The 13,286-nt window shown below is 40.0% G+C and overlaps 1 protein-coding gene across 2 annotated transcripts in view; it reads left to right on the forward strand.

Annotated features, from left to right (window-relative positions):
* LOC128700226 (beta-mannosidase) overlaps positions 1-13,286 on the forward strand; it is a gene marked incomplete at its 3' end in the record, with an annotated part of 173,911 nt that overhangs the window by 63,089 nt on the left and 97,536 nt on the right. For both annotated transcript variants that reach the window (XM_070100816.1, XM_070100817.1), the window contains 2 exon segments: positions 4,605-4,798; positions 6,369-6,559. In XM_070100816.1, the coding sequence (XP_069956917.1) occupies positions 4,605-4,798; positions 6,369-6,559 (385 nt within the window).

The following is a 13,286-nucleotide window of genomic DNA, read 5'->3' on the forward strand; positions in this document are numbered from 1 at the left end:
CACAATCTTCACACTGTTGTGGTCTCCTGAACACAATCTTCACACTGTTGTGGTCTCCTGAACACAATCTTCACACTGTTGTGGTCTCCTGAACACAATCTTCACACTGTTGTGGTCTCCTGAACACAATCTTCACACTGTTGTGGTCTCCTGAACACAATCTTCACACTGTTGTGGTCTCCTGAACACAATCTTCACACTGTTGTGGTCTCCTGAACACAATCTTCACACTGTTGTGGTCTCCTGAACACAATCTTCACACTGTTGTGGTCTCCTGAACACAATCTTCACGCTGATATTGGGTGACATATGTCCCAATTTACCATTTAGTTGCGTAAATAGCGAAATTCATTTACATTCAGTTACTGAAGAATGTTTTTTTCTGATTGGCTTCAAAATTTTAATGATGCATTTTATTATAAGGTGGAAATTTTAAATTTTATTAAAATGTTAAAAAATTTAATAGTTAATTTTTGAGCTGTGTGGGCGCTAATTTGCCATTTTTTTTTTAGCAAATTATATTGAATTGGAATTTCTAGGAAGATTCAAAATAAAAAGTTTTTACAGGAGTGTAATGCATTCTGAATACAATATAAATGGGAAAAAATTGAAATAAAAATTTTTATGACAATTTTTAATCTAACGATTGGAGATTTTTCTATTTTCCAAATATTCTCAGTAAAATTGTTGTTTTCTTCAAAATTATCGTTTATTACTCGAGAACGCTTTATTAGATCGGTTTCAAATTTTGAACGGTGGTGTACAGACTCTGGGGCAAAATTCAAGTGACTTTGCAAACATGGCTGCCATCTGCACAAACATGGCTGCCATCTGCACAAACATGGCTGCCATCTGCACAAACATGGCTGCCATCTGCACAAACATGGCTGCCATCTGCACAAACATGGCTGCCATCGGCACAAACATGGCTGGCATCGGCACAAACATGGCTGCCATCGGCACAAACATGGCTGCCATCTGCACAAACATGGCTGCCATCTGCACAAACATGGCTGCCATCGGCACAAACATGGCTGCCATCGGCACAAACATGGCTGCCATCGGCACAAACATGGCTGCCATCGGCACAAACATGGCTGCCATTGGCACAAACATGGCTGCCATCTGCACAAACATGGCTGCCATCTGCACAAACATGGCTGTCATCTGCACAAACATGGCTGCCATCGGCACAAACATGGCTGCCATCGGCACAAACATGGCTGCCATCTGCACAAACATGGCTGCCATCTGCACAAATTTACCTATGCCATTCCCATATTTTGTTTCCAAATGATAAGTAGAGAAAGTCTCCTCTGATCAACTTCAGAATCTCAGACCGCCCCGCGGGGGCGTTGACCCCCGAAACCCTCTCCAGGTAAACTCCAGGTAAACTGGTGTATCGTGTTCACAAAGTTGGTGTTGTTAATGGAGGGTGTAGCTGGAATTTTCCCATTTTTAGTCTTAATATGCTATATTATTTATTTTATTGCGATATCTTGCTTTAATGCATCGAATCACGTCCTGTAAGACTGACAACTGCATCAGTATTTAATGTCCGATGCGGCGTATGAAACTGATGCAACGTTTCATTTTTTATGGTTTCTGTGCAATAAATGGAAAATGCATCTGCTGATCGGCTTCACACTTTTAGTGCTAATAAGTTTTCCTTAAAGATATTAATCTCTTGATGTTTGGTTGTGTAAGTTATAATATAACAGTTTTATTAATCAGATCGGTTACTCTGAAATAATTAGTGAACGTCTCATCTGATCTGAAATAAATCATAGTGTCTGACTTTATTAGATTTTTCTTGGTTAAGTTAACATCGTGTATTTTTATGTTTATAACCTCTGTGTATCCTACAGAAAAATAAAAGATTAAACTGGAATATTAATACGCGAAGCTTAAATAAAACTTTAATAATTGCTCATTTGCTTACAAACTTGATCAGTCTTACTGAGAGAAAAGTTTGCGCTGATTTTGGCTTTCGCAATTCCATTTTCCAGTTTGGAAGAAATTTGTGAAATTGAAATTCTATTATTTATTTCATCATTTGTAAGTATTGCATGCTGATAGCTTGACAAATGTAACTTCTAAGCGCCTTCAGTCTTTGTGCTGGTGGCTTGGGCGTTGGCTTAAGCCGGTAGGAGAATTGGACCTGTCTCGCATGAGCCAGTAGGCCTGCTGCAGTGTTCCTTCTTATGTATTTAGTCTCTTTGAGACAAGAGATTGCTTAAGTTTAGCCTTAAAATTCACGTTTTTAATGAAAGGTTTGAATTAAATTTGGTTTGTATTTTTTTTAAATTTAGATATTAGTATGTATGTAATGACTTGTGAAGGACTCTTCTGATTCACTTCATTTTTTACCACTGTATTCCAAATTTATACTGCACTCTGCACTATCCACAGTTAGGTTAGTCAGAAAGATATCGACATGCATATCTCGATCGGGACAGAACAGAAAAGGAGAGTCAACAGCTTAGAGACAGAATAAAAATTGCCAGAAACAGAAAGCAGATCACTTTATGGAAGCCTAGCCACCGTTTCCTTATTAAAGATACCCAAGTGTTGCACATGTGTCTAATTTATCATTGTTCCATCTGAATGCCTTGATTGCAAATGAACCAGATAACTTATCTAGATGGGTACTGAGAAAGTGAGCGGTAGAACTGTATGATCAACTGTTTACAAACTTTAACAAATTAATCGACACACAGCAACTGTCAGAAGTGCGGAAAATAACAAATTATAACAATATTTAAGAATGGGAACAGAAAGGTAGCATTAAACTACAGAACAATATCACTGACATGCATTGTATGTAAAGTTATTGAGAAGATTATTAAAAGTGTGTTGAAGCACCTGGAAAGGAGAGGCTTCATAAGCAACAACCAGCACACCTTTAGACATGGTAAATCCTGTCTCACAAACCTACTAGAGTTCTACCACAAAGTAATAGAAATGAGGCAAGAGAGAGAGAGAGAGAGAGAGAGAGAGAGAGAGAGAGAGAGAGAGAGAGAGAGAGAGAGAGAGAGAGAGAGAGAGAGAGAGAGAGAGAGAGCATTCGAGGACTGCATGTTTTTGGACTAGTTCATCAAAACAGAATGGGCCAAAAGCTAGAGCAGCAGGCAAGAATAACAGGGAGGACACTGTACTGAATCAAAGAATACTTAACAGAAGAAAACAACGAGTGATTATCCAAAAATTATGTACGTGAATATGACGGAAGAGATAGTCAGCGGCATCCCTGTTTGTATATGATACAAAACTAATGAGGAGAATAAAAGCAGGTGATGACCAAGGAAGGTTACAAATATACTCAGACTGTGGGGCCTACTGTTAGAAATAAACCCAAGCAAATGCAATGTTTCGAAGATTTCGGGTAGGCAAAAAAAAAAAAAACGGCAAACAAAGTACAGGCTTATGTGGAAAGAGGGAGGGGAGGGGGTGAGGGGGGGGTAAAAGCTGCAAACGTCACTCAAGGGGGAGGACCTCCGCTTTCTCGTGGCTCAGCTGGTAGGGCCCTTAGCTCATATACTGAAGGTCCCTGATTTAATCCTGGGTTCGGTTGGAAACGTTTGGCATGTTTCTTTACGGCTGTTGCCCCGAGGATGTTAGTATATCTTAGATAAGGTTCGGCTTCATAATGAGCTAAGGTAGGATAAGAGCTCTTATCCTTTTAATATCGTCGGAGGCGCACACTAGGAGAATTACTGCCACAGCAAACATACCTTTGGTAAATCTAACAACAGCTCACAGGAACCTAAAGAGGAGTCATTCACGGTACTATATACAGCATTTTTTTAGCTCTGTATTGCAGTATTCATCCCCATGATCAAGTATGTCAAGAGACACTGCAGAGGTTTGTAACGAGATAAGTCCAGGAGCTAAATGATATAAACTGTGAGGAGAAACTAAATCAGTTACTCCTGATGACATTAAAAGACAGGACCGGGGGTGATTTGATAACGACGTACAAAGTAACTGGTGGAAGTCATTGGTTGGAGAGAGACAGACTGTTCGATAGACGGGAAACAGGAACACGAGGTCGCAGCTTGAAGCTGAACACAAGTCAGAGATGTTAGGAAGTATCTCTCAAGTTTTAGAGTGGTCTCTTCGGGTGCGGGTGAACAATGTGACCATGTAGATCCTCACTGGGTACAGGTGAACAATGTAACAATGTTCATGAGTAACTATCTCTGCAGGGCGACACTTCCAGGTGCTGGTGAACAATATAACAATGTTCACGTGTAACTATCTCTGCAGGTCGACCCCTCAAGGGAGGTTCCTTGACACTGGTGAGGGGCTCTTGATCTAGGGAATTGGATCTGTGCTCCAGTTCCCTGAAATGAACCTGAATGCCTCCCATCCTCCCCACATGCGCTGTATAATCCTACGGGTTTAGCGCTACTCCATGATTATAATAATCTGCAGGTCGACACTTCCGGGTGCTGGTGAACAATGTTCATGTGTAACTATCTTTGCAGGTCGACACTTCTGGGTGCTGGTGAACAATATAACTGTGTTCATGTGTAATTATCTCTGCAGGTCGACACTTCCGGGTGCTGGTGAACAATATTCATGTGTAACTTTCTCTGCAGGTCGACACTTCCGGGTGCTGGTGAACAATGTAACAATGTTCATGAAAGGCAGTAACTGGATACCGGCCCATGTGTTGCCAGAATCCGTCACTGTAGACTACACTCGCTACCTGCTACAAGCCGCCGCAGACACACACCAGAACTGTATGCGTGTCTGGGGTGGAGGCATCTACGAGAGTGATGCATTTTATGAGGTAAGGCAGCCTAATATTCAGTGGTATAAATGCGAAATTCTTTATGTTTATTTTCTTATTTGCTTGTATCATTGTCAAACGTTTGATTCAGAGTGTGCATGTTCGAATCCTGTTGAAGACTAGGAGATAATATCTGCAAATAATTTCTCCAATTTGCGAATTGTTAAACACACACACACACACACAATATATAATTTTGTATTGGTTCATTAGACTGACCTGCTCCAAAAAATTTTCTTTTCCATATTTTATTCTATGTATTAATAGGTATATTTTTTCATTAAATATGGTGTACATTTTTTTGTTTGTCACCAAATCTAAGAAACCTTACCTAACCTAACAACGTAATTTTTTTAAACTATGTTTTAGTATATGAATCACGGATCAGTTTAATTTCATTTAATATCTATTAAAATCAATGCTATATATATTTTTTGTATATTGACATTGATTTTTAAAGAAATATTGCATAATTAATTTTTCACTCTGCTTATTCAGCAGAAATGATCCTTACTTTTTAGGTTAAACTCCCCGATGCGGCTTATTTAACACAACACACATATTGTCACAGTATTGGATATTTTAAACCAAAATAACAACTAAAATATTATCTCAGTTTTTCTTACTCCTTATAGGTTGTTTGCTATGACTATTAAGTTCTAGTATATTTAAATTTTTGATATGTTAAAAAGTTAGAATATCACATCTTCATTGCCATCATAGTTTTGCATTTCCTAGTCCAGTCATGTACAGTCAATCAACTACATAAACTCATGTTCCTTCTTCTTCCACTTTCTTGTTCCTGACATACTATCAGCCTCCTAAAATCTGTATTTCATCGATGAACTCCCACTTTAGTCTCCCGTTATGGTTTCCGCTAGACTGTCTAGTATGTTGTCACCAGTTCCCTTCCTCTCTCTCTCTCTCGTCACAAGGCTTCCTGAGAGTATCTCTGCTAATTAGTTTTCTCCTCTGTCCCATCCTGATTCCTTTGTTCCTGCTTTATTCTTCTTAATTGCTGTTCCTTGTTCCTTACCCCATTTTCTACACACCCTATTTTACCTTTATTTCCTTTCCGAGCTTAAGTACCCTTTTCTTCAGCAAAAATTATCCTTTTCTTCTGTTTGAATCTATTTCCTTTTGCTTTTTTTAAGTATTTCTAGAGTTTTCTTCCAGCCAGCTAATATTACACTTCCACCACTTTCTTTTACCCAGATGTTAACCTGTAAGTGGTTACATGGGACGAGCCTCAGTTCCTGGCCCATTTTCTCGAATACTTATGAACTATCAACGTAATTTCCCTACATTATGGATCTTATCATACTCCTAAATTTATGTTTGGAATCTATCCATATCATTTCACTTTCCAGTCATTATGTCTGAAGAAGTGCATCCGCACCCTCCTCATTTTTTTATATATTAAATGAGTCCCTGTGATGAAAACACTAGTCTGGAATAGCGCCTGATGTGTGAAACGTTCCAGTAAAAAAATTATATCACTGCATATGTATCCATCTACTCTACCTAAGAGTTTTCAAATTGTTTGTATTACTTCGTGAAATCATTCCAGATTGCTGATGAATTGGGTATTCTCATCTGGGAAGATTTCATGTTTGCATGCAGCATGTACCCTGCAAACCAGAATTTCTTGGAGTCAGTAAGGAGAGAGGTGACTACTCAGGTTCGTCGCTTGCAACACCACGTCAGCATCCTCATCTGGGCCAGCAACAATGAGAATGAGTCTGCACTTCGTGATAACTGGTGAGGTTCTATCTCATTGGAGTCTTGTGTTTTTGGTAGCTTTTGTGCATTCTTGGAAAATACTAGAACAGCAGCATTCAATAAACAAATTTCGATGCATTATTTGAATAAATAAACAAATAATTTATGTTAGTCTTGATCCTCCGTCTGCTAAGCGCGAGGCAGAAGCGATTCCCATTTGTACTTACATAATGCAATCCCTGCAACCCCTGCAACAAGGGTTTTTTAAACCAATGAACAACATTAAAGCTGGCCGGGGTTCAAAACCAGATAATTTTTAAATTATAGCCAAGGCACAAAATAATTTGGAGTTAAGAATTCTATAGATCTTAATTATTACAGATCTTAAACTTGGACTCAGTGACGACACTTCTGGTATTAATTTCGTCACAATCAAACATCTTTAGTTAATACTTTTTTAGTGAGTCTGGTTTTCTGTTATTCTGTGTATGCAAGAACATATAAACAAATCGTTCTGTGTGGTGAGTTTTCTCATTTTTTTCAATATTTCTCATGTTTTTCTTTTGCTTTATTACACTTTAATAATGGCCTAATATACTTCATACATAATTGTAACTCTCCTTAATTTTAAATATCGTATATTTCCTGTACGACATTGGAACAACACCTCCCAGCTTGGCTAGTTTAACTGAATATTATAAACTGTATTTTGCACATTGTATATTGTATGCTGTTTATTGGATGTTGTGTATTGCAATATACAATATACCCTTAGGATAATGATTGATTTTTCACTGAGACGCTGAAAGTAATGCAATAAATATCTTCAGAAATTGTAAGTCTTTCCCACCTATTGTCAATTATTGTGACTGGTATAAATAACGCACCGTCTCACAAGTTCAAACACACATCAACAAATCTTAGGAAAAGAAAGCGGAAAAATAAAAAATGAATGAAAATTATAATCAGGTGAGAACTAAAGACAGTGGTAGCTCGGTATACGACCTTAAATAATTCCAGAAGGCTGTTCAAGTGCCGATCTCTTCGAGTATCCATAAGGACTAATGTATTATAGATTAATCCGTTTCAGACCTCTAAAAATACATTTACAAAATCACTTACAAAAATACACTTACAAAGGCACTTACAAAAATACACTTTGCATAACTGTTCGAGCTGGGAGCTGGACGTATACCGAGGTACCATTGTACTGACACCAAAAATATTAACTTTACTTGAATATAAAATACACAGATATGAAGTATTTCCAAACTGAATCAAAACGACGGACTTGTGAAACTAAAAGTGAATTAAAGTTGACACACACAACACTACCAACACAAGGTATGAAACAGCGGGTGGTACTGTAGTCTGGTACTGTAGTCTGGTACTGTAGTCTGGTACTGATCCACCGTGATTCAATGTGATGTAAATAATAGAATCAGGGAAGAATGAGACAGGCCTTTAGATAAATGGAAGTATTCCAAAAGTGGGCCATCTCTTGATGGGAGGCTGATACAAAAAGAAAGCTGGCATCAGATAGAGTGAGCTCTAAAACCTGGTAGTCCATGGTCAAGGAACGACAAGGTTATTCATCTGATGAAATTATTTCACCTCTACATCGGCTGAATGGTACCACCTGTACCAGCAGTCAGGAGACAGCTGACATCTTGGCCGAACACTTCGCTGCCACGATGAAAGTTCATTATCCAGCAAGAGGAACTTCTTGGCTAGCAGCAAGAACTGTGTCAAACAATGGTCAGTGGTGGCAAATGACTCGTCTCTCACCTGGATCCAGTCTGGACAAATCCGTCACTTAAGCAGAGTCTTCAACACAGGAGGGGATGTGGGTAGCCTTTCTGTTATGTACGAAGCCAACATTGTCAAGGTACCACACGTGGCTCCACACCGAGTACATCAAGAACTAAATTAACACAACATTTATTCCTAGGATGACTCGTGTCTGGAATATAGTCGTACAGCATAACGACATCAACGAAATAAAGCCAGCTGACAAAATTAAGTTGACCCACAGATGGTTTCAACTTCATCCTGTTCCCTATTTGTGTATCTCTTAACAATAAAAAAGCCTTCAAATGAGGTGATGTAGTCAACAGCTCTTAACTTGTTAATAAAGTTAGGAACCCTAAACCTAACCTTATAAAACCCTGTGCAAAAAAAAAAAATAAAAAAAAAATCTATCAGCAGGTAAAATTGCAGATCTAGAGAATGTACAGAGAACATTTACTGCACGTATAAGTTCCATCAAACACCTTAACTACTGCAAACGCCTGGAAGCATTTGACCTGTACTCACTGGAGCGCAGGCGAGAGAGACGTGTCATAATCTACACCTGGAAGATTCTGGAGGGACTGGTTCCTAATCTGCACAAAGAAATCACTCCCTACGAAAGCAAAAGACTTGGCAGGCGATGCAACATACCCCCAGTGAAAAGTAGGGGCGTCACTGGTACACTAAGAGAAAACACAGTAAGTGTCCGGGGCCCAAGACTGTTCAACAGCATCCCGCCAGCCATAAAGGGCATTACCGATAGACCCCTGGTTGTCTACAAGAGCGAGTCGGTGCCGGATCAGCCGGGCTGTGGTTCGTACGTTGGACTGCGTGCGGCCAACAGTAACAGCCTCGTTGATCAGGCCCTGATCCGCCGGGAGGCCTGGTCGTGGACCGGGCCGCGGGGGCGTTGATCTCCGGAATGCCCTCCAGGTAGACTCTGTATACCAGTTGTATACAGAGACCTTGAAGAGGCATAGTATGTTGTTGAACAATGGTACGGTCATAAGTGAACTGTTTTATGGTACTGTGAACCAAGTTGGCTGGAGTGTAGATGATGATTCAACTGAGAAGAAACACTACATGCAGAAAGGAAGAGTCATTAATACAAAGTAGTCTTCCAGGAGTAAAGCTTATTACGTGTGCCCAGCAATAACAGCCTGGTTGATCAGACCCTGATCCACCATGAGGCCTGGTCATGGACCGGGCCACGAGGGCTTTGATCCCCCAAACCCTCTCCAGGTATACTTTTTACACTCTCGTTTGTCCCCCCTTCCCTTTATATAAAGAAACTATACATGCTCTCTGCCAGTCCCTAGGTACCTTCCCCTCTTTCATACATTTATTGAGCCAAAATACCAACTTCTCTAAATTTATATCCCCCCTTCTTTTAACATTTGTCATGAACCCATCAAACCCAGCTGCTTTACCCCTTTTTATTCTAGGTAATGCCTCACGCACCTCCCCCACACTCACCTCCTGCTCTTCTTCAATCCTAAAAGATGTTATACCTCCCTGTCCAATGAACGAAATCACTGCCTCCCTCTCTTCATCAACATTTAACAGTTCCTCAAAATATTCCCGCCATCATATCAATACCTCCAAGTCCCATCTACTAACTTCCCTATTGTGTTTTAATTTTCAGATCCATTTGTTCCCTAGGCCTTTTCAACCCATTTATCTCACTCCAAAACTTTTTCTGATTTTCGGTAAAATATGTTGACAGTACCTCACCCACTATCATTTGCTCTACTTTTCCACTCTCTCACCATTCTCTTCACCTCTGTTTTACTCTCTATGTACTCCACACATTTTATATTACTTCTACTTTGTAAAAACTCTCATAAGCCTACTATTTCTCCCTCATGACATCCTTTACCTCATCATTCCGCCAGTTACTCCTCTTTCCTCCTGCACCCTCACTCTATACCCAAAGGATTTATATAACTATCCCACTCCTGTTCATCCCCCACACTACCTATACTCGCACTAGCCCACCTGTCTGCCAGTAGTTGCTTATAGTATCTCACCCTAACTTTCTCCTCCATTAGTTTATAAACTTTCCTCTCTCAAAATCTCGCTGATGCCATTTTCTTTCGGTCCCATGTATTTTACTCTTATTGCAGCTACAGCTAAATAATGATATCATATATCTGTTGCGCCTCTATAAACATACACATCCTAAATTCTACCCATCAACCTTTTATCCACCAATACATATTCCTACAAATTATTTTTAATACACCCTACATTATATTTTTTATACTTATTTATCCTATTTTTCATAAAACATGTATTACTTATTATCAAGCCTGGTCATGGACCGGGCCGCGGGGGCGTTGATCCCCGGAATAACCTCCAGGTAACCTCCAGGTAAGCCTCTTTCAATGTAAAGTTCAGTGTTAAAGGCTTCCCATTTTCATTTATCCCTGGCAACCCAAACTTATCTATTACTTCCTCCACAACAGTTTTTCCTACTTTAGCATTTAGATTCCTCTCCACAATTACTCTCTCACTTGATTCAACACCCACATCCACCCCCCTAAGCACTTAACATCTTCCAAAAAACTCTCTCCTGTACACTACTCTCTTCTCGAGGTGCGTAAACACTTACTCTAACCCAAAGAACAAAAAAGACACATTACCGTGAGTGGAGCAATACATACATAACTCACACATAGGAGAGAGAGGCTTACGACGACGTTTCTGTTCGACTTGGACCATTTATGAAGTCATCACAGTAATAAAAGAGTGAAGGAGCCAGCATCATATATAGGCGAGAGCAACAAGGACGGGAATTAAGAAAAAGTTAGTAGTGGTAGTGGAAGTAGTTGAAGTAACAGTGGTAGAAGAGAGTAGATAGAGTAGTATAGTGGCACAAGAAAGAGAAAGGGGAGTGAAAGGTGAAGGGAAGCAATAGTAATGGTAGTAACCATAGTAGAAGAATGGAGGAGATGTTGTAGAAATAGAAATGGAGTCAGTCTAAGCACACGAAAAAGAAGCACTGCAGGAGAGCTAAGGTCCCTTAAGGGTGGGACCAAAAACACAGGGAGGGGGAGGGAGGACAGAATACACTAAGGCAGAAGAAAGGAAACTAAAGAAAGAAAAAGGAGAAAAATGGGAAAGGGGAAGAGGTAGGGAAAGGAGGAGATGAAGGATCAGGTCAAGTCACGAATGTTCTGAAGTTTAGAGCATTTGACACTGTGGTGAGAAAGGAAGACATCTATAGACAAAAAGCAAAGACTAAGATTCATATTAGGAAAGTTGTGTATGAGGGATGCTTCTGTAAGACGCGGCTGTGAAAACTAGAAGCAGGGTAGACAGTTTTGGCAGAGGACCAGTCAATAGGATGCCAATGATCTCTAACATGACAGAAAAGAGCTTTGTGTCGGCAAACTTAACACTTCTTTTGTGTTCATTGAGTCTGTCAGAAAGAGAGCGTCCAGTCTCTCCAAAGTATTGAAGAGGACAAGAGAAGCAAGAAATAGACAGGAGGAGAGGTACGAACAAGATAACTGTGAAGGGTGTTAGTTTGGCGAAAAGTAAGTTTAATGTCTAAGGAACGGAGAGAGTTGATGAGATAAGAAAGATTGGAAATACTATAGGGAAGGCAGAGAGCACGAGATTTCACATGAGTAGAGAGCCTGGGAGAATATACAAATAACCCGCGCATAGGAAAGAGGAGCTTACGACGACGTTTCAGTCCGACATGGACCATTTAGAAAGTCAGTGTTTGGGATAGAAGAAAGTCAGTTTAGCAAGTGATAAAGAAGAGTTTATGAACTCGGAAAAGTAGCCAAGACGAGAAAACGAATTATGAAGAGTGGAAATTTCCGATTCAAGGAACTGAGGGTCACAAATGTAGAGAGCACGGAGAAAGAGAGAAATAAGAACAGTTGTTAGGTAAGACACATATGCAACAGTTAGGTATCTTTATTATGAAACGTTTCGCCTACACAGTAGGCTTCTTCAGTCAAGTACAGAAAAGTTGATAGAAGCAGAAGATACTTGAAGACGATGTAATCAGTCCATCACCCTTAAAGTTTTGAGGTGGTCAGTCCCTCAGTCTGGAGAAGAGCATTGTTCCATAGTATGAAACAATATGGAGAAGAAGTGACAGGATGGAGCTTTTTATAGCGCCAAGAGGTGAGACGTAGGCCACTAGGAGAGGTAAGAACTCAGATGTTGAGAGGTCAGGTCCCTCTCAAATCCAGCCCCTCTCACTAGTGGAAGTTGTCGAAGTTGATTGCAGGTCTGTACCAAGATACCCTTGTGTTGCAGTGTCTGACAGATTGAACATTAAAATGGTATAAAATACCGACAGGTTGTTAGGTAAGACACATATGCAACAGTTAGGTATCTTTATTATGAAACGTTTCGCCTACACAGTAGGCTTCTTCAGTCAAGTACAGAAAAGTTGATAGAAGCAGAAGATACTTGAAGACGATGTAATCAGTCCATCACCCTTAAAGTTTTGAGGTGGTCAGTCCCTCAGTCTGGAGAAGAGCATTGTTCCATAGTATGAAACAATATGGAGAAGAAGTGACAGGATGGAGCTTTTTATAGCGCCAAGAGGTGAGACGTAGGCCACTAGGAGAGGTAAGAACTCAGATGTTGAGAGGTCAGGTCCCTCTCAAATCCAGCCCCTCTCACTAGTGGAAGTTGTCGAAGTTGATTGCAGGTCTGTACCAAGATACCCTTGTGTTGCAGTGTCTGACAGATTGAACATTAAAATGGTATAAAATACCGACAGGTTGTTAGGTAAGACACATATGCAACAGTTAGGTATCTTTATTATGAAACGTTTCGCCTACACAGTAGGCTTCTTCAGTCAAGTACAGAAAAGTTGATAGAAGCAGAAGATACTTGAAGACGATGTAATCAGTCCATCACCCTTAAAGTTTTGAGGTGGTCAGTCCCTCAGTCTGGAGAAGAGCATTGTTCCATAGTATGAAACAATATGGAGAAGAAGTGA

The sequence above is a fragment of the Cherax quadricarinatus genome, chromosome 74, assembly GCF_038502225.1.
Source record: "Cherax quadricarinatus isolate ZL_2023a chromosome 74, ASM3850222v1, whole genome shotgun sequence".
In the NCBI taxonomy this organism is placed as follows: Eukaryota; Metazoa; Arthropoda; class Malacostraca; order Decapoda; family Parastacidae; genus Cherax; species Cherax quadricarinatus.